Source organism: Halichoerus grypus, chromosome 3 (assembly GCF_964656455.1).
Source record: "Halichoerus grypus chromosome 3, mHalGry1.hap1.1, whole genome shotgun sequence".
Taxonomy (NCBI): domain Eukaryota; kingdom Metazoa; phylum Chordata; class Mammalia; order Carnivora; family Phocidae; genus Halichoerus; species Halichoerus grypus.
The window spans coordinates 205615019-205636497 of NC_135714.1; the positions used below are offsets into that span (position 1 = coordinate 205615019).

At 39.2% G+C, this 21479-nt stretch overlaps 1 protein-coding gene across 2 annotated transcripts in view; it reads left to right on the forward strand.

The window, feature by feature from the left end:
- CSMD1 (CUB and Sushi multiple domains 1) overlaps positions 1-21479 on the forward strand; it is a 2059737-nt gene that overhangs the window by 1922404 nt on the left and 115854 nt on the right. For both annotated transcript variants that reach the window (XM_078069893.1, XM_078069894.1), the window contains exon 49: positions 564-752. In XM_078069893.1, coding sequence (XP_077926019.1) covers positions 564-752 — 189 coding nt within the window. The remainder of the gene's footprint in view (positions 1-563; positions 753-21479) is intronic.

Genomic DNA, 21479 nt, shown 5'->3' on the forward strand with positions numbered 1-21479 from the left:
CACTTAGTAATAAGCATTTAAGGTTCCTGCATTTCTTTTCATGGCTTGATGGCTCATTTCTTTTTGGTGCTGAAGAATATTCCACTGTCTGGATGGACCACTGTTTATCTGCCCATCACCTACTGAAGGGCATCTTGGTTGCTTCCAAGCTTGAGCAATTTTGAATAGAGCTGCTATAAACATTCATGTGCAGGGTTTTTTGTTTTTTGTTTTTTTTTTCTTGTGGACATACATTTTTAAGTCCTTTGAACAAATACCAAGGGTATGACTGCAGGATTGTAGGGTGAAAGTATGTTTAATTTTATAAGAAACTGCCACTGTCTTCTAACGTGGCTGCACCATGTTGCGTTCTCACCAGCAGTGCGTCAGAATGCCTCTCATTCCACATCCTTGCCAGCCTTTGGTGTTTGGGGATGCTTTTTAGAACCAGTTGACATGTTGGTGCTGATTTCCCACTACTGAAACGATAAAGATATTTCATTTATATCCCTTTTACCAAGGGAAATGCCACGGTCTCTATCTGTTTATTTATTTGGTCTGTATGTGTTTGTGTGCCCATATAGCACCTTACTGCAGCTTGACCCACACCCCGAAGAATGGTGGTATCTTCAATAGGACAACAGGGGCACATGGAAGTAAGGTGCATTATTTTTGTAAGCCTGGGTATCGAATGATTGGCCACAGCAATGCAACCTGTCAACGGAATCCAGGAGGCATGTATCAGTGGGATTCTCTTGCTCCCCTCTGCCAGGGTAAGAAAAGTGCTTTTTCATCCCCAAACTTGAACTAAATTTATTGTTCTTATTTTAATTACATATTGAGAATTACTGAAGCAGCAGTGATGGATAAAAGGTAAGGAAAAATTGAATGTGGGTTTATAGAAGTACAAATTAAACTTTCCACCGGCCATGCAAACGTTTCTGACATTTACACTAGGCTTGATTTAGCTTTATAGCCTGAATTCAGAGGACGGTTGAACATTCACTAGATGCCGGGTAGAGTTATCCTAATACTTACTTGTATTTCATTTTGAAGTAAAAAATACGTTATTCAATGTAGATTCAAAGGAATTTTTCCTGACAGTTGTATTAATTAAAAAATCAATTTACTAAAACCCCCTTTTTAAAATTTAGATTAAAAACTCATTCTTTGGGGCGCCTGGGTGGCTCAGTTGGTTAAGTGACTGCCTTCGTCTCAGGTCATGGTCTCAGGGTCCTGGGATCGAGCCCTGCATCGAGCTCCCTGCTCGGTGGGAAGCCTGCTTCTCTCTTTCCCACTCCCCCTGCTTGTGTTCCCTCTCTGGCTGTCTCTCTCTCTCTCTCTGTCAAATAAATAAATAAAATCTTTAAAAAAAAACACCACTCATTCTTTGAGCCATATGCTGTATATTTCATTTTCCTTTTGTCATTTAAATCTAGGGCTTGTTAAAGTTGATTTCAGTATTTCATGGTTTTTTGGGGTATTTTATCTGTCATATGCATAAAAATCAAATTTTCAAATAAGGCATTTTAATTTTAATTGAAGGCTTTGGAGTCATGAAATTTTCATAGTTTTGCCTTATCGAGATTTATATTCATAATAAAATATATTGGTCTTTGAAAGCTAGTTATGACTTATGAATGGAGCCTCCTATTGGTTTCCTGTTTTTCTCTTTTTTCATAGATATTAGATTGTCTAGTATTGCTCTCTGAGACAATAATGGATATTTATCCTAGTAACTATATGGGTCTTTAACCACCAGAAGTTAATCAGATACTTAGCTTGCATTATTTATGTTCCAGCTCCAGAAATTCTTCTTAAATATAAGACAAATACAAAGATCCAAAAGCTTTTTTCATTTGGAATGATGGTTTTGTTCTTTAAAAGAAGACATGATTCTCATTTTCTTTAAATGTTCTGTTACTCCATCTAGGACATAGACTCTATTGCTCAGAGAGTAGCCCTGGGGGCTGTGTGTCCTGTGCCCTGGAGACAAAATGCCGATGGCAGTAATAATGATGAAACCCCAAACTGGACAAGGGCGGGGTGCGGGGGTTGGGGGTGGAGCAGCATTGGCAGAAGTTCCCAGAATCGGGACCTCTAGAGCCTGAGTCACAAAGTAGAGCCCAGGTGGAAGGTACTCTCAGAATAGAAGGCACTAGAAGGCAGGGGGAGAGACTGGGGCTGATTGGAGGGACACGGGAGGAGCCACAATCCAGGCATGTGCCCATGCATCTTCCTGTATCAGGAGGAATTCTGGAAACCCTTATGGAGCTGGAGACATGGCTCGCTCTTCCTACGAATGGCTGAAAGGAATAAGACGAGGTCTGCAGAGTGTTTTTCTGATACGTTGTGACCTCTCTCTCCTGCTCCCATTTCCTCCCTTAGCAGAACTATTTAAGGCTGAAGTAAATGACTCAGAAACAGTGCACCAAAACCCAGACCCTCAGGGAGTCTGTGCAGTTTGGGTTGAGGAATCTGAGTGAGTGTGATGCGTGTCTGTTCTTTGTGTTGAGCGCATAACCGAGAAGCAATGACGCTGTGGATGCGGCGTGTTGGAATCACGCAAAACACTTTGCATTGAAAATTAGACTCTCTTCCTTCAGATTTCTTCTGGGAGATAAACAACCTACATGATTGCATTCTCAAATGATCATGTGCCCCAGAAGCACCATCTTCCTACAACAAACCCACAGTGTTCAACCCGTTTTGTTAACTATTCTGATAACCAGGCAGTCCATAGGATTGTGTTCTTTCTTCATAAACTACAACTTATAAAACCTGGAGGGCACTTAAGAATCATCTAGTTCAATTTACTTGTTTTCAAGTATCTGGAACTGAAACCCATAAAAGTTAAAGTGACTTATCAATAATCATAAACATGTTGACCTAGAATCCAGACCTTCTGCCCGCACTTCAGTGTTTGAATCAAATTGTTTTCTGCCAAAAGGAATTCTACTCATAAAAAAAATCTTGCAGGCACCAATTCTGGAGATAATCTGTATTTTCAGAATTTAAATTCATTTACTGTGGAAAAGTCTTTTGTCTTTCAGTCATAGGTATTTACAATTTGTATAAAATAGCATTTTAATTATAATAATATGCAAAATATTTCATCATATGTGAGGCTATAATGTTTAAAAATAAAAACCATGGTAGAAAGTAAGCTTTCTAAAGTCACTTAAAAAATGTGGTACAATTACATAAGCATTTTTGTCATTTAAAAATAAAATTATTATCTTTTAAAATAAGTAGAAGTAACCACACAAATAGATGAAGGCCATTGAGAAAAGTATCCTACACTTAAATAAAGTAAGTTCTATAACATATATTGACACTTTATACCCTAAGGGTCTTTTACTCGTGATTAAAGTGTCAGAGTTGATTCAGGTGAATTTATGTATGTATATATTTATGTATGTATGTATTTATTTATTTATTTTTTGATTCAGGTGAATTTAATATGAGATATAAATGTGTGATTGCTATAGTAGTTAATAGGGGGAAATTTGATGTGTTCAGCATTAATTATTCACTTTCCTTTGTTGCTTATAGAATGGAAAGCTTTTATGTAATATAAACATTTGACTTATAGAAAGCCATTGGCCTCAACTGATACAGTCAGGTGGAGGCTTTGTGGATTATCAGTTCCTTTCTTTTATTTTTTTATTTTTAAATTTTTATTTATTTTATTTATTTATTTATTTATTTTTAAGATTTTATTTATTTATTTGACAGAGACACAGCGAGAGAGGGAACACAAGCAGGGGGAGTGGGAGAGGGAGAAGCAGGCTTCCTGCCGAGCAGGGAGCCCGATGCGGGGCTCGATCCCAGGACCCTGGGATCATGACCTGAGCCGAAGGCAGATGCTCAACGACTGGCCAGTCAGGCACCCCCAATTTTTATTTATTTATTTTTTTATTATGTTCACTTAGCCAACATACAGTACATCATTAGTTTTTGATGTAGTGTTCAATGATTCATTAGTTGCGTATAACACCTAGTGATCATCACAACATGTGCTCTCCTTAATACCTATCACCCAGCTACCCCATCCCCCCACCCCCTCTCTTCTGTAACCCTCAGTTTGGTTCCTGGAGTCCAGAATCTCTCGTGGTTTGTCTCCCTCTCTGATTTCTTCCCATTCAGTTTTCCCTTCCTTCCCCTGTGATCTGAGCTATTACTTATGTTCCACATATGAGTAAAACCATATGATAATTGTCTTTCTCTGCTTGACTTATTTCACTTAGCATAACCCCCTCCAGTTCCATCCATGTCAATGTAAATGGTAGATATTGATCTTTTCTGATGGCTGAGTAATATTACACTGTATATATGGACCACATCTTCTTTATCCATTCATCTGTTGAAGGGCATCTCGACTCTTTCCACAGTTTGGCTATTGTGGACATTGCTGCTATAAACATTGGGGTGCAGGTGCCCCATTGGATCAATACCTTTGTATCTTTGGGGTAAATACCCAGTAGTGCAATTGCGGGGTCATAGGATAGCTCTATTTTTAATGTCTTGAGGAACCTCCATACTGTTTTCCAGAGTGGCTATACCAGCTTGCATTCCCACCAACAGTGTAAGAGGGCTCCCCTTTCTCCACATCCTCGCCAGCATCTATCGTTTCCTGACTTGTTAATTTTAGCCATTCTGACTGGTATGAGGTGGTATCTCAGTGTGCTTTTGATTTGTATTTCCCTGATGGCTAGTGATGTTCAACATTTTTTCATGTTTCTGTTGGCCATTTGTATGTCTTCTTTAGAGAAGTGTCTGTTCATGTCTTCTGCCCATTTCTTGACTGGACTATTTGTTTTTTGGGTGTTGAGTTTGAGAAGTTCTTTATAGATCTTGGATACCAGCCCTTTATCTGAAATGTCATTTTAGTTCCTTTCTTATATTAAATCATCGACTCTGTGTTCTGTATCAGGCGAGGAGGATTCCCCTGTCAATTCATAAATGTGTTGAGTGTATGTGCTCGGCTGTAAGGAAACAAAATGAATGAGACCTGTTTCCTCCCTTCAAGAAAATCACCACCTAATCATGAAAAAAGATTTATAAATTATGGCAGTGAGCATCATCGATATCATGAACTAATTTATATATATCTCATTAATTAAAGAGTGTCTTCCTTCAGGTGCATATAGAACTCTTTTTAGATGAATGTCTTTAAAACAATAGGATCAGAGAAAACTTAGCAAAAATTGTAATGTCAAAAAGATTTTTTAGGCTAAATTTGAAAACATTTAAAAAAGAAGGCAGGATTATCATATATTTATTGTGATTTTCCTTCGGTGTTAAAATACAAATTTTAAGGGAAACCTATTTCCTATTTCGCTGTTGGTATCTTTATTTATAATTTAAATTTACAATGGAAGATATGTTCTATTTAGAGAAATGTTCAATTTTAGTTTTAAGATAATTGAGGATAATTTCAAGTTTTTATTACGAGTCTTGTAGTCCAAAGAGAGTTAATATATAGAGATGGATTATCGCCATCTAAGGATCCTGAATTGCTGAAAGATTGTAATTCTAGATCATGAAATTAAAGTTTGCATGAGCTCTTTCTTTAAAATGCTCTGCATTATATAAAGGAAAAAAACTCACAACAATGTCGGCTAAATGCATATAACATTACACTGTTCCCGCTCAAGCCAGCACACAAGTCTTTTAGGATTTTATTTTTTTCCTTGTGATATTGTATTTACATTAGACATAAAACTGAGAACTGAGAATTTCCATGCAGCACTTCTATCTGAGTAAAGGTACACGTTTTTACCTACAAAACCTATAGACCTTTCAAACACACTTTTATAAATTGAAGTAGATACAGGCTCTGTGTTTATGGAGAGGGTGTATGCTGTACAATTCTTGACATATTTGTTTTGATAGAGAAGCAAAGTGACAATCATGACTATATTTGTGGATCAGGGCTGTAGTTAATAGTTGTAAAACCTAATGCACGTGTTAAGGACCATACACCTACTTTGATTTCAACCCAAACTTACCTCTGAATTAGGCGCGGCAGGTACCAAGACATATTCCCAACCCTTAAATCTCTGAAGGTCCAGTGGGAGAGACAGATTTAGGAGTCAGTAAATACAATTCACTGTGACATTCAGTGAGAGTAGATACACATTAAGTAGAGATAGCAGAGAAGGTCAGGGATATTTTTGCCATCATGGGACACCTGGGCTGGAATTTGCATGGTGGGGAAGGAGTGATGAAAGATGGGCTTGGAGCAGTAGACGGGGGCCTCTCATGGAAGACCTTAACTGCAAGTTTATGTGGCTTTCGCTTCTTGTCCTGTGGTTGATGCCAGTGTACCGAAGAGCTATGGGCTATGATCATACCTTACATTTTAGAAAGATCTTGTAGCATCATGGCACATAGTGGGACAGTGAGTCTTGTCTGGAACACAGGGGTACCTAGAAGCTCAGGAAAGTATGCTGGAGCAGTGACGGAGTCCTTGAAAATACAGTGGACATAGGTTTGTGAGAAAACAGATACTGGACACATTTAGGAAATAGCATCAAAAGGCCTTGTGATCGCATGTAAAGGGTAAGAACGGGAGCACGGTCAGTGAGCACATGTACTTTAGTTTCCTTTGCTGGTAGGATTATGGTATGGCTCACTGCGTGTGGGCTCCATGACGGGGAGAGGCTCCCGGGGCCAGTCTGACGTGCCTCCCTCCAGGTCGCCGTGGGCAGGCTGTGTCCAGCAGACGCTGGTAGTCAGAGAAGTCAGAGTGTCAGACTTATTAGTAAGGGCGCTGCCATTGAATTCGTTCAAGATACGGTACATCGTTGTTTGTTTTTCATGAGAGGAGATGTGACTTTGTAGGCTCTGTAAGGACCAAATCAAATGAATAAAATTATGATTAAAAAATGTGTGTGCTGGGGGCGCCTGGGTGGCTCAGTTGGTTAAGCGACTGCCTTCAGCTCAGGTCATGATCCTGGGGTCCCTGGATTGAGTCCCGCATCGGGCTCCCTGCTCGGCGGGGAGCCTGCTTCTCCCTCTGACCCTCCCCCCTCTCATGTGCTCTCTCTCTCTCTCTCATTCTGTCTCAAATAAATAAATAAAATCTTTAAAAAAAAAAAAGTGTGTGCTGGGATAAATTTCAAACTAAATGGCTCTACCACAGAATAGGGACTATCTGAGACATTTGACAGCAGAGCACATTTGGTCCAAAACAGTCAATAAATCATGTAGTCCATTCTCTCAAAGGTCTTGGAGATAATTGGGAATTTCATTACTGATGCAAATGTTGAAATATTTTAAGACTTTTACCAAACTCAGAGATTACTGTAGTTATTATAATTTTTATTTGAAAATAGAAGACTTGAAAACTGGAATAAATGAATGAATGAATAAATAAATAAACACATTTCTCTTGGTGGCCCTGGCAGCCCAGTACTTAATATTTATTTGGTGTATATTTAATATTTCAACATATTTTGTCAGATTTCAATGATCCTTCTTGAGCTGCAATTATGTTTTCTCAATGATTTGAGCACCACTCCTTTTAATCTTACAGAAGAACAAATACAATTTATACCTTTTCTAACTTCATTTGGATATTGATTTCTTTTTAATTGTCTGTAATAATACTTTGATATGTTTACTGAAAATATAACACTTACTTTTTAACAAATAAGCAAGGTCAAAACCTGGGGTGTTGAGATCGTTTGCCTTCTAGGCTCCCAGCTGCTGAGCCCAAGCACTATATCTGTGCTGTGATCCCCAGGACACCCAGCCAGATACCCCGTCACCCATGGCATTTGGTAAATATTTTAAATGCAAAAACTCCATAAATATATGACCTTATAAGATATGTATTTGAGAATGATTTATTCTTTTCCTTTAAAAATGGTCATCTTCTGGCAGAATCTGTTTCGTTTTCTATTGTTTTCATTGACTTGACTTTTTGCCAGTGGCATGTCAGAAGCACCGAATTTTGAGAGAAAAGGAGCTGCTGATGGTGAGGGACTCCTCATCTCTGTAAACATCTCTCTAAGCCTGCGATGTAAAGCGGGCATTTCGATGCCTCGCTCTCAGGATTGTTGAGAGGACTGAAGAAATAACTTAGAATAAATCTGCATGGAGCACTGGGTGTTATGCACAAACAATGAATCATGGAACACTACATCAAAAACTAATGATGTGATGTATGGTGATTAACATAACAATAAAAATTTAAAAAAAATAAATCTTCAAAACTTAATGTTAGCGCCAGTGCTTCTTGTTGGGTCTGGAGGAGGGTTTGTAAGACCTTCTCCAAACTTAGCCAGAATCCTGTGGCTCCCAAGAGGCAGAGCTAATACCACAACTCTAGACCACCCGCTCCCAGAGCAAGGCTTTTTCCAGGATAACAGGATGGCTTGTAATTAGCATTTAGAAAATCTTGGGCAGGATTAAACAAACAGTAGGGATTCTCTGTGAGTGAAAAAATGTAGGAAGAGAGAAGTAGTTATTGGTTTCAAGGAACTTCGGGTTGTTTTTTTTCTCCCTTTGCTTGACCTTTTAAATTATTTTTCTCAGAAATCTGTATTGGTTCATATCCTCCCCGATAAAGCCAGGCATATCTTCTGTCCTTCAGGCTTCATTTCCTGCCTTAAAGCAAGAAACTCTGCCAAGCAGCTGTTTCCATTATCAATACACTGATCTCATTCATCTTGAAGAGAAGGCTGAATTAGAACTGAAATTTTCTGTATTATCTCAAAAACCCAGGTAAACGGGTGCAACACAGCACCCCACTTTCTACCTTCCCGTGTTGAAGAGACAGCAGCTCCCAGAAGCTATTCATTTTATCCTTTTTTTTTATAAAATGTAAATTTTATTGTAATTCTTTTTGTTTGTCTCCAGGTTTTATTTAAATTCTAGTTAGTTAACATATAGTGTAGTATTAGTTTCAGTTGTAGAATTTAGTGATTTATCATTTACACCTGGTGCTCATCACAAGTGCCTTCCTTAATGCCCATCCCCCATTTCCCCCATCCCCCTGTCCATCTCCGCTCCAGCAACCCTCAGCTTGTTCCCTATCCTTAAGAGTCTGTTTCTTGGTTTGCCTCTCTCTCTCTTTCTTTTTCAAGCTTGGATTCTCAGAGTCTTTTGTAAGCTGTAGCTTTAGCTTGGAATTGACATTGACCATTGTTTATGCTTTGCTTGCATTTTGCAGGCAAAGAAGAGTAGGAAACATGATCTTTTTCACAAATTACATGATTGAGACCTAGATGCCTAGATGCGTGTAGCTGCTAATAATGCTGCATCTGCTGATGTGAAGGTTATGAGTGGAGCAGGAGATGGGTGGATGAGGAGAATGGTGTGTGGGGGTCTTCTGGGAGTCAGGTGTGAGCTGCATGTTTGTCTTCCTCACTCCTTAACAGATTCTAGTGCTCAAAGGTGACATTCCCAAGCAGCACAAAGACTAACCTCTGAGATGGGATTTGAACCCATGTGTTTCAGATGCAAAAACCTACTTATTTCCATTATATCATGCATGTACCCCCAACACATTATTGCTGCCCCCTAAAAGAGCATCTTTCAGAAGGAACTATTCTTTTTTTAAAAATTTTTATAAGTAGCAGCATTATCAAAAATCAGGAGGATATGTTTGGTGTCCTGGCATTAAACTTGAGTTATTTTATAAATCTTAATAACTTTTACTTATAAGCATAAAATGCGTAGGTAATTATGACTCTTGGCTTGATTTTTTTCATATGCATATTTATTTGCTTCTATGAAATGATCAAGCTTCTATGTGTCATGTCAATAATATAAGGTTTCTAGAAATTTAATATGTTTTTAAAATATCAAATCACGTGTTACATTATATAAGAAAATATGTATATAGGGGCACCTGGGTGACTCAGTCATTAAGCGTCTGCCTTTGGCTCAGGTCATGATTCCAGGATCCTGGGATCGAGCCCCACATCAGGCTCCCTGCTCGGCGGGAAGCCTGCTTCTCCCTCTCCCATTCCCCCTGCTTGTGTTCCCTCTCTCGCTGTCTCTCTGTCAAATAAATAAATAAAATCTTTATAAAAAAAAGAAAAGAAAATATGTGTATATGTGAATATAGTTTATGGTCATTATTCCAGCTATATTCTAAGTTCTTAGGTCATAAAGCCACATAGCTCATATAGCCAAAATTTGCCAAATCCCACACATTTACCCCTGATCTCTTTATGGAATTTGAGTGATTGGATTTTGGATATTTCACCCAATCTCTTAAATTTAGATGTGGGTCCCACCTATCTCCAACATTTGCTGACCAGTGTGATGCTGGGCAGGAAATTTGGTTCCAGTGAGGTTTAGTTTCCTCATCTGGACATGGGAACCAGAATACTCCTCTGCTGCCTTATTTGAAGAAGTAAGAGAAAAACTTGACATGAAAACTTTACCATACAACCAGGTACTAAGAGGCACCTAATAAAAACGATACAAACATTTCCATCCATGAGTGTTTTCATTAAGTACTTGTCCACTTGCTTTCACACAGAAATTTTATGAATATCTAATTAAAGTCAATAATATTTAACTAAGCTGGTGATAGATTTCTCTTATTTTTCATAATAATTGAAATGAGGCACCAGCAAACTTTTTCTGTACAGGGCCAGGTAATAAATACTTCAGTCTTTCTGAGTCATTTATTTTTTTATTTTTTTTTTAAAGATTTTATTTATTTATTTGAGAGAGAGAATGAGAGACAGAAAGCATGAGAGGGAGGAGGGTCAGAGGGAGAAGCAGACTCCCTGCCGAGCAGGGAGCCCGATGCGGGACTCGATCCCGGGACTCCAGGATCATGACCTGAGCCGAAGGCAGTCGCTTAACCAACTGAGCCACCCAGGCGCCCTTTCTGAGTCATTTAGAGTTTCTGTCACATATTCTTCATTTGTAAATTTTTCACAATCCTTTTAGTTAAGCCATTTTTAGTTGGTGAGCTATACAAAAACTCAGCAGGGTGGTTTTGATCCTCGGGTCATGGTCTGCTGACCTCTGACCTAAATGATGTGCCAGGATCAGACCAGAATGCAGATTATAATTCAGCCAATATGAGTTATCTTCTAGAGTTTGCAAATTGTATCTCATTTTATGGAAGATGTAGAATTATTCTCTATCATGTACAAAACCCAGCATGTTTATTCACCAAATAAAGAACGCATTTTTCTCTGTTCATGCCTGGCATGTGCTATCACACAATTCCATGTTTTCTGTCTGAGTCTGGAATATGTTATTAATAAAGCAGTAGTGAGTGCAAATATAGGGTAATTTTGTATAATAGCAGTTGTTATATGAGGCTCTTGACCTTCCTGGGCCAGAAACTACAAAATACACAAGTAAGAAATTTTCCTAAGAGCATCTGGAGTTGTATTGATGAGAGTACCTAATCGAGGTCAACTGTGTGTCTTGCATTCAAGGAAATGCCTATGATGTAGTTTTTGCACTTAACACTGGGAAATAATTCTGACATGGAATGTTTGCAAAAACCAGCAGATAGGACTGTGTGTGTTCCCTCACAACTGGAGCATCATAGCAGGGAGGACGGCACTGACAGCGGAGAGGGAACAGTCCATGTAGAACTTTCCCTTCTGGGATGCGGCAGGTTGAAAACGATGTCTCCTAAATCACTTAAAGGCAGAGAGGAGTGGAGATTGTAAAATGCCCTGTGTGATGTTCAAGTTACCGACTGACATTGAAGAGTAGGTTATGGTCTCTTGTGAAAGAGTCACAGTGAGTTGACAAGCCGTCCCTGCAAAATCGACAGTGTGAAAGCGACCATCCCTGGCAGGGAGTGGAGCTGCCCAGGCAGGGAAGTGGACCCCAAGTCGATGCAGGGGCACTGCCGGGAGGACCCCAGGGGCTCGCGGGGATGAGATGCAGGTTCCCAAAGCAGCTGGCTTTCTAAATTCCGCAAGTAGAGATAGCTGAAAAGTGGAAGCAGAGTAAACATCTCAAAGAAAGGGGGTGGTAAGTGCTGGAGAGTTTCAGTGTGACGGACAGGAGGGGCCATCTTACCAAAGGCCGTGGCAAGTGGATTGAGTGACCGCTCTGAGGCTGAAGACAGGCATGGGCAATTCACGTCCATGTACTCATGCACCTGTCTCTGCCTCAGCTGTTCTGTGCCAGTACATGGAGTCACCTTTTCACTGCCGCTCATTACTTCCCCGCGGCAAGCCACTCTCTGTCTCCAGGGGGACTTAGGGGCCCCTACCTTGAGTCTCATAGCATCCTTTTGTGCCTATGTCTCAGCACTTCCCACTTTGTTTTGTCTGTGTATGTCTGTCAACTTCTTCTCCTAGACCAGTGGTTCTCAACTTCCAAAGCTCACAAGAATCATCTGGAGTTCTTGTTAAAGAAGGAGACCCTCCTTTTCACTACATCTGTGTCTTTGGGGTAAATACCCAGGAGTGCAATTGCTGCGTCATAGGGTAGCTCTATTTTTAACTTTTTGAGGCACCTCTACACTGTTTTCCAAAGTGGCTGTACCAACTTGCATTCCCACCAACAGTGTAAGAGGGTTTCCCATTCTCCACAACCTCTCCAACATTTGTTGTCTCTTGCCTTGTCAATTTTTGCCATTCTAACTGGTGTAAGGTGGTATCTCAATGTGGTTTTGATTTGAATTTCCCTGATGGCTAATGATGATGAACATTTTTTCATGTGTCTGTTATCCATTTGTATGTCTTCTTTGAACAAGTGTCTGTTCATGTCTTCTGCCCATTTTTTGACTTTATTATTTGTTTTTTGGGTGAAAAGAAGGGCCAGATGCACCCCAATGTTCATAGCAGCAATGTCAGCAATAGCCAAACTGTGGAAAGAGCCAAGATGCCCTTCAACAGATGAATAGATAAAGAAGATGTGGTTCATATATACAATGGAATGTCAGTCATCAGAAAGGATGAATACCCAACTTTTACATCAACATGGCTGGGACTGGAAGAGATTATGCTAAGTGAAATAAGTCAAGCAGAGAAAGTCAATATCATATGGTTTCACTTATTTGTGGAACATAAGGAATAGCATGCAGGACATTAGGAGAAGGAAGGGAAAAATGAAGGGGGGGATATCGGAGGGAGAGATGAACCATGAGAGACTATGGACTCTGAGAAATGAACTGAGGGTTTTAGAGGGGAGGGGGTGGGGGATGGGTTAGCACGGTGATCGGTATTAAGGAGGGCACATACTGCATGGAGCACTGGGTGTTATACGAAAACAATGAATTGTGGATCACTACATCAAAAACTAATGATGTATTGTATGGTGACTAACATAACATAATAAAATTAAATTAAAAAAAATACAGTAAGAAACAAGAAAAAAAATAAAAATGAAGAAGGAGACCCTAACTTCCAGCCTCCCTGTTCTCTGGTTCTCCGGCTCTGATTGAGCAGGTCCCACAGTGTCTGGAACCTGCAGTTTTAGGAACATGCTAGATGAAATTGGTGCAGGAATTGAAGGATCGTGTGTTAAAAATCTCCATTCTAAAGAGAGAGAGATGTTTTATATTGGAATTTTGCACAATTTTGCACAATCCCAGATCATAATCGTCATTGATACAAACTTATGAATAAATAAATATGGTCTCACCATCCCATTGATTGCCTTACTTAGTAAGGTTTCTATCATAAATGCTGTTGTTAGAAAGAAACCCAGCTGAAAATAAGGCCACTGGTGATGCTATCTTCAGCTTTCAAATATAGCAATAATGAGGTTATAGGCATAGCTTCTACAAATCAGAGCATCTCTGTGCATGGCAGACATAGCCCATGTGCTCTGTGATTAGGTGTGTGATACTAGACAGTGGGAATTCAGGGGTGTTCTTACTGCCATGAGGTGTTATGGCCTGAATTGTGCCCCTCCCTAAGAAAGATACGTTGGAGTCTTAATCCCCAGTACCTTATGATGTGACCGTATTTGGATCAAGGGTGTTTACAGAGGTAAGCAAGTTAAAGTGAAGTCATTAGGGTGGGCTCTTAATCCAATATGACTGTTGTCCTTTAAGAAGAGGAAACTGGGACAGAGGGAAAACCGGGTGAAAAAGACAGAGGTCAAAGATGGCCATGTACAAGCCAAGGGAACTGGCCTGGAGTAGATTCTTCCTCATGCCCCTCAGAAGGAACCAACCCTTCCAATACCTTGACCTCCAGCTTCCGCCCTCCAGAACCTTGAGATTGTACATTTCTGTTAGTTAAGCCCCCAGGTGTGGAGCACTCTGTTAGGGCAGCCCAAAGAAACCCACATGCATGGCCACCTCTCTACTCCCTAAAATATCCCCTTCCTTTTTCATTCCACAACTCCTCAGATGTTGGCTCCTCCCACCCTCCAAGTCTATAACCAAGTCCTGTCAATTCCACCCTCTGTCCCTTTTCTTTTACTATAAAAAAAGAAATAGAAAGTAACAGCTCTTCAGAAAGTTGTGCCCACGATATAATTATGTGGATTGAAACTGAAGAACCTCAGGGCTTCACTACAAGTGCAAATAAAAGGTCAGATTCTTGGCTGCCTTTCTCTGTCACATCTGCCTTTCTGATCCCAATCAAAACTAGGGCAGTGTTAGAAATAGACCCACAGATTAAACATTTGAGGTTATTCCAATAGTTTTTCAATTTGGCCTGAAAAATTCTGGGCACACATACATAAGGACCCACCCCAGGAACTGTGTTCTTCAAATGCATTTTGGACACGGCAAAGAAAGTTTGCTGACCGTTGTCTAACCCATAGTAATGCATTTTTTCTTTAAAATAATGCATTCTTGGCTTATGAATTTGTGCTGTGATTGATTTTTTAATGTTAAAAAGCTCATTCTTAGCTCTCCCTTTTTAGGCGGTTGTAATTAACTGTCAAAACTCCTTTGTTGATTTTAGTGTAGGGTGTTTGTTTTGTGGATTAGTTTGATATATTGCCTGGTTCCATATTCCTAGTTGGGTCAGATTAATAGAGAATGTTATTAAATTGGACTCTTCCATGGAAAAGCTCAGAAGCAAAACCTCTCACCTCTAATTATAACAGCTTGGATTTGCAGGAACAGACTCAGCAAAAATTGATCTTGGTTTTGCAGACATAGAATGGGGAAGGATTAGTCTTTGAAGGATTGGTCCTTGACTCTGAAATTCACTTGGATTCTTGACTCTGCTGCTAGGTATCATTGGGTTTTTCTTTTAAAAATAATGTATAAGAGCATTGGCCATAGAATGTATCATCTTGAGAATAATTACTATTCCAATTTCTAATAGACTAGTAGCTTACACAATGGCATTTCATCTGCTGTAGTAGTTACTTCCAAATGTCATGTGAAGGAAAACAATGGAGATCAAATGAAAGGGAAACTGGAATCCATGATCTCATGCCTGTGGTGCTCTATTTTGAGTTAGATGTTGCCTCCATAATAGAGCAGATTTGACGGCCATTATAAATATAAGAAATAACATATTTACAATGAATCCCATGCAGTAGAGTTCAGATGGAGGGTCTCTATTGAGGTTGTTTTGATGTCATCTCTATCTGTGCCCACAGTACCGTAGACCGATGGTGGTGCAGGTGAGCATTCATTTTCTAGGGAGATGTAGCTACTCAAACAGGGAGTGGGCATTGTGAGTTTTTTATTTTTAATTTCTAAATTTGGATTTTTGAGAAATAATACCATCTCAGATGGAAGATTATTGTTTTATGTTTGGCCTGAACTTTTATTTTTAGAAATTTGTTAGAAACATATTTTGATGATCTTCAAACAGGAAATTGCATACATACACACATATATTTGTCTGTATAGATCAGCGCTATTGATCATCAATGGGAATCACACCATGATGGGCTACTCTGTAGCTTCCATGATGCCAACAGTGGGGATATTCTGTTATGAATCCTGCAAGTCTTTAAGAGACATGGTTTTCTTGAAGGTCTTATGGTTTTCTATAAAAAGCAAGTAAGCATTATGTTAGGCAACAAAGTGAGAGGTTTTTTGAAGCTGATGGCATAAAAAAAATGGGGGGCGCCTGGGTGGCTCAGTTGGTTAAGTGACTGCCTTCGGCTCAGGTCATGATCCCGGAATCCTGGGCGAGTCCCACAATTGGGCTCCCAGCTCAGCGGGGAGCCTGCTTCTCCCTCTGACCCTCTCCCCTCTCATGCTGTTTCTCTCTCTCTTGCTCTCTAATAAATTAATTAATTAATTTAAAAAATGGGACAGTAGTGTTCAAATTATGAAAAGCTGGAAATGTTAGTGACATAGGCTGTGAGATTTTCTTCCTGGAAAGAAATACTGGGGAAAAGGGAGTCCCAAATATTTTGTTACTTATCACAGTGCAAAAGGCCATTGGGATGTAGTTGAAGGAGCATAAACTTCAGAGTGAGACATTTAATGCTGGGGGTTGGCTTGACCCCTTATCAACTGACCTTCGAGTAAATGATTACTATTTTTGGACGCATGTGGATTCAATGAGATGATTTAGTAGTTCCTAAATCTATGGAACGAAGAAGAAAAACTATACAAAATGATATAGAAACATGATCAAACATTGACTTTTAATATAAGATTATGTAATTATTAAAACAGTATATTCATAGTAGTATATTTGTTATATATTTATTGAGTTAACATAATTATAATGTATTATGATGTAATACAAAGTGAAAAATGTTGATTGACATTATTGCATTAATATTATTAAAGTGAGGATGTGAACTAGTTCTCACTTTAGTAATCATATATAATAAAATCTGTAATATAACATTGATTGCTATAGTATATTGTATACATATACAAGTATAACTTAGTATATATATTTACACATATAAAAGAGGATGTTTGAACTAATTTTAAAGTGACATATTGAGATTTAAATTCTGATTCTCAAGTTACTCTTCAATATTTGTGTGAACCTGTAAAAACCTCATGCGGTGTCTCTGGGCCTTGATTTTTCACTTGGAAAATAAGGATTATCTCTTTCAACCTGAAAGATCAATGAGCCCAAGAGGAAGCTCCGGTGGCCTATTATACACAACTAGGCTTGGAATGGGGGGTTACTGAGATCAAAAGATGGGGGCTTGGGGGGCACAGGGGATGAAGGAATTAGGCAAAAATTCTCTAAACTTGAAGATGAAAGACAAGCATGTGTCCTTCCTTATATGTGTTCAAGAAGGGGAAATACTGTTGCTGGATATCTTGTTTGCTGATTGACTAGTTGAGGCTTGAACAGATATCATAGAGAAGGACAGAGTCCATTCATTCCTTGAATGATTTTTAGTGAGCTCTTTCTGTGCCAGGCACCAGGCTTACCATTGGACACATGGTGAGCAAGAGAGAAGAGATTGAAGGAGATGGGGTAAACTGGTCAACCTCTGAAAACCTTTGTGGACTTTTGTTGGTCTATACCTTTTTGTTAATAACTAATGACACCCTCAAATCATCCTAAGTAGCATCTCCTCCTGAGATTGTCAACAGAAATTGAAAGTAATGATTTCACCTCAATTGTAAGTGACTGGCTCTTCATTCCAGGCATTTGTGGTGCTAGAGGCATTTGGGGGAAATAAATGTAAATGTGAGTTTCCAGTTGTGCAGCTCAGTTTTCTGTTCTCTCTGGAGCCTCAATTACCATGCAGTTATCAGAATGGTAGTATCCTCCTCTTTATCCTGGAACCCAATGTCAAAGAACTCTGCTGGAATTATGGTCAGATTTCCATCCATATGCAATCTACAGAACCATATGATGGATACCATGGTGTCCTATTTTTTAATAACTGATGGTCATTGTTTTACTAAAGCTACCATATTCTTGGATGTTTTTATTTGAACTTCTCCAGAAATTAGAACAAAAGAACAGGAGAGTGCCATGATTCATCAAGGATTTGAGTGCCCCCAGAATCTACTTTATAGATTTAGTTGATTCATTTATACCCCACCTACATCCAGAATGACTTTGTACTGGCTACTTACTTGGTTCAATTCCCTATGGAAAATTCAGCAAAAACTGAATTTAAATTTTAGATTTGTCACTGATTCATTATATCTTCTTATGTGTCATCTCATTCTCCCTCTGACCAAGGCTGAGCTTCAAGTGAACCACAAGTCTGGATTGTCATGGAGTTGTTCATTGGAATATATTCAAATTCCAGTTTTTAATTAATTAGTAGTTTCTAAATATTAGGATGCTTCATTTCATTACCTGCTGTAGTAGTGCCATTAATGAAAATGAAGTTTAAGCACCCAAGAATTGTATGGGAGAGTTAGAACCAGAAGCCCTTGGAAAAGGAGGCAGTTTTCTACAATCCAGCAATCTTTGCATTGCCTATGGGCGATTTTAGTAATCAGCCTTCAAGAATATGGCTAGAGTGTCTGCATAATATTATTAAAATTTAGTTTAAATTGCTGAGCAGTCATTTGGCAATATTCACATAGTTCATTTAGTGTTAGAAGAAACGATTTGGCCAGGTAGTGGGTGATAACCTCTAAACCCAAAGAAACTATAATCTTCAATCATTTTCCTTTATGGTGGTCCCTCAGACTCAAATTTTGTTATCTCTGTTGCTTTCCTACTATTGCCAAGGAATCTGGTTTCTCAGCTTTATTAGTACTTGTGATTTATTGATGAGTTTTAGTTCATTCTTAATTTTCCTTTCATATTTTGAGAAAATCTTTATGGGATATTTTGTAGGCTATCTATCTATCAATCTGTCTATCTATCTACCTATCTATCTATCATCTATTTATCATCTTTCTATATCTCTTTATCACTTATATCCATATATCTATGTATCTATCTATACTTTTCTTTTTCTTTTTTCCCATGAAATGGTAAACACACTATTTGCTTGCTTTATGAACTGAGAAATTACGAGTCTGTTACCTCTTAACCAAATGAGCCACCCAGGCGCCCCTGGAGTCTGTTACCTCTTTAGATGTGCTAGGGAAATTCTTCTGGCCCTAGACACATTGATTTATTTACTCTCTCATTAAATAAAAGGTTAGTGTAAGTCACTGGAGAAAAAAAAATCATGAGCAGACATCTATAGTAATGTTTTCTAGCATGGATACAATAGAGTTTTGTTTTTAAGGTTTTGTTCTTTCATTTTTGCCCTTCTACATGCTTATATCCTGGGCATAAAAGAAAAAAAAAGAGAGAAAAGAAAAGTTTTCTGGTTCTTGATTTTGAGATGAAGACCCTAATTTGTCTTCAGTGCCTACTTTATTGAGATTTTAAATTAGCAGTTGCTTAATTTCATGTTGGCTATTTCTAAGAAATTATAATTACATTTTCTGAAAGAACCAATAAAACTTTTCTTACAGAAATGTGGGATGGTTTTGAGTTTCCAACAGTGGGAAAGTAAGGGTGACATCTTGCTCTGAGCTCCCTCTTCCCTTAGCTCTGCCCTGTCTCCCCTAACAGCCTTCCTTATTTATATCCCAGGTTTATTTCTTCTTTATTTTCTGTGTTTTTAATTTTTTAAAATAAAACATAGCCAAAATTTCAGTCAGCAGTTTTGAGGATTTATTGGACACACAGCACTTGTTTTGCAAGAAGCACATTTAATTTTCTGTCTTTCACTAAGTAAACTGGTCTGTCTTTGCTGCTCCGTTTCCTCACTTGTAAAGGAGAGAGGACAACTAACCAGTGCTGAGTGGTTTATTTAAAGCCACACTTACTGTACCCTAACTAACCTTACCTGATGGCCAGGCAACCACAGGAGAGATTTTACTAGTCTTATTGGCAGTTGGTGGTAAATCTCAGGCTGAAATCGGTAAAGTGAATTGTCCATTATCAGAACCAGCATGTGTATCTGTGTTGATTAGTGTTAGAACATGATCTTCTCATGACATCTTCCTACTCACCAGACTAGATAAAGATAGCCCCCAAAGTACCGATTCCCATGAAAACCAGCCCTAAGTAAAGTGCATCTGGTCCTTGCATGAGTTCCTCTGATGCCGGATTGAAAGCTTGGTAAGGTCACTTGCAAACGTGGGAGACTGAGTTCTGTGGTGCGGTGGCAGGAATTGGCTCAGACTTGGCGTATAGCACACCTGAATGGTGCTTTCTTTCCTTCAGCTTTCTCTCTCTACGTACTTGCCTTTTACTGCATGAAACTTTGTTTATATTCCTAAGAAACAACCGCCCTTCTTGGTTCTTTATAACATCTGCCCTGTGCCATCCTACAGCTTTCTAGAAGCAGACGGGCGGAAGTCAGTTACTTTCTACAGCCTGGCGTAAGCTGTAAGCCCTGGGTTTGCCCCGAAGCCAGCCTTGCTTGCCAAATCAGAGCCTTTCCGTATAATTAGCCATTTATATGCTGACCTACTGGGTCGTCCTCCTTCCACAGCTTTTTTATTTGCTTCAAATTAATAAGTGCTTTTTTTCTTCCTTCCTTGTGCCATGAGGTGCTAAATATGTTCAAGAGGGTTAGAATAGCTCAAGATACTTCTCAGCTGAATCCTGTTATCCTGTATTTCTCAGTTCAGAACTGCCATTTATTTATTTATTTATTTATTTATTTAAGTTTGTCTGTCTATTTGCTTTTAAGGTCTGCAAATACAAGTCATTGCTTCCCTCTGTCTGCCCTCATTTTCAGAAACACTCTTCTTTGTCCCTCAAAACAAAGGGAAGGGTATTTTTTTATTATTATTTTATTTGAGAGAGAGAGAGAGTGAAAGAGAGAGCACAAGAGGGGGTAGGGTCAGAGGGAGAAGCAGACTCCCCACCGAGCAGGGAGCCTGATGCGGGACTTGATCCCGGGACTCCGGGATCATGACCCGAGCCGAAGGCAGCCGCCCAACAAACTGAGCCACCCAGGCGCCCCTCAAAGGGAAGGGTATTTCTGATGCTAGTATTGCTCTCTCTCAAGTGTCTGACATTGCCCCTGTCCCTGGGGAATGGATGAAGGCAGTGTGACGTGTGAGGTCCCATAGCCTCGTGATCGTTCTAGTATTTTCCCTGTTCTCTCACCATCATTATTTACCTCAACCTCCAGCATGGTGTCAATGGCATATTGGGTGCTGGCTAAGCATCAAGTGGGTATTGCTTCGTATCCAGTTGTTCTAAGAAGTACTTGGGAAATCAGAGAAGACAAGGAGAATTAAAATAATAATAATAATAATAAAGGGTCCAGAAATATGACCATCAATGTTCAAATTCAATGTGGCCTTTGTACTTTCAGAATCATATTTTGAAAATGCATTTCTAACCAATTTATGGATATATTTGTTCATTGCTGGTGGTCAGACATGAAATAGAAAATATGACTATAGTGAAATACAGCAGGTGGCCCCTCAGCGACAACAGGGCAATAACTGAGAGGCATGCTTTGGCCTCAGCTACTCTGAGATCCCAGCCCCAACAGAGCCATTGACTTGTTATCAAATCTGGGCAACTTGCATAACATGTCCAATGCTCACTTCCCAGTCAGGGCTCTCTAGGTGAGCAGAACTGACATGATACATATAGATATACTTCACGGGGGATTTATTAGAGGAATTGGCTTGCATGATGATGGAGGCAAAGAAGCCCAGG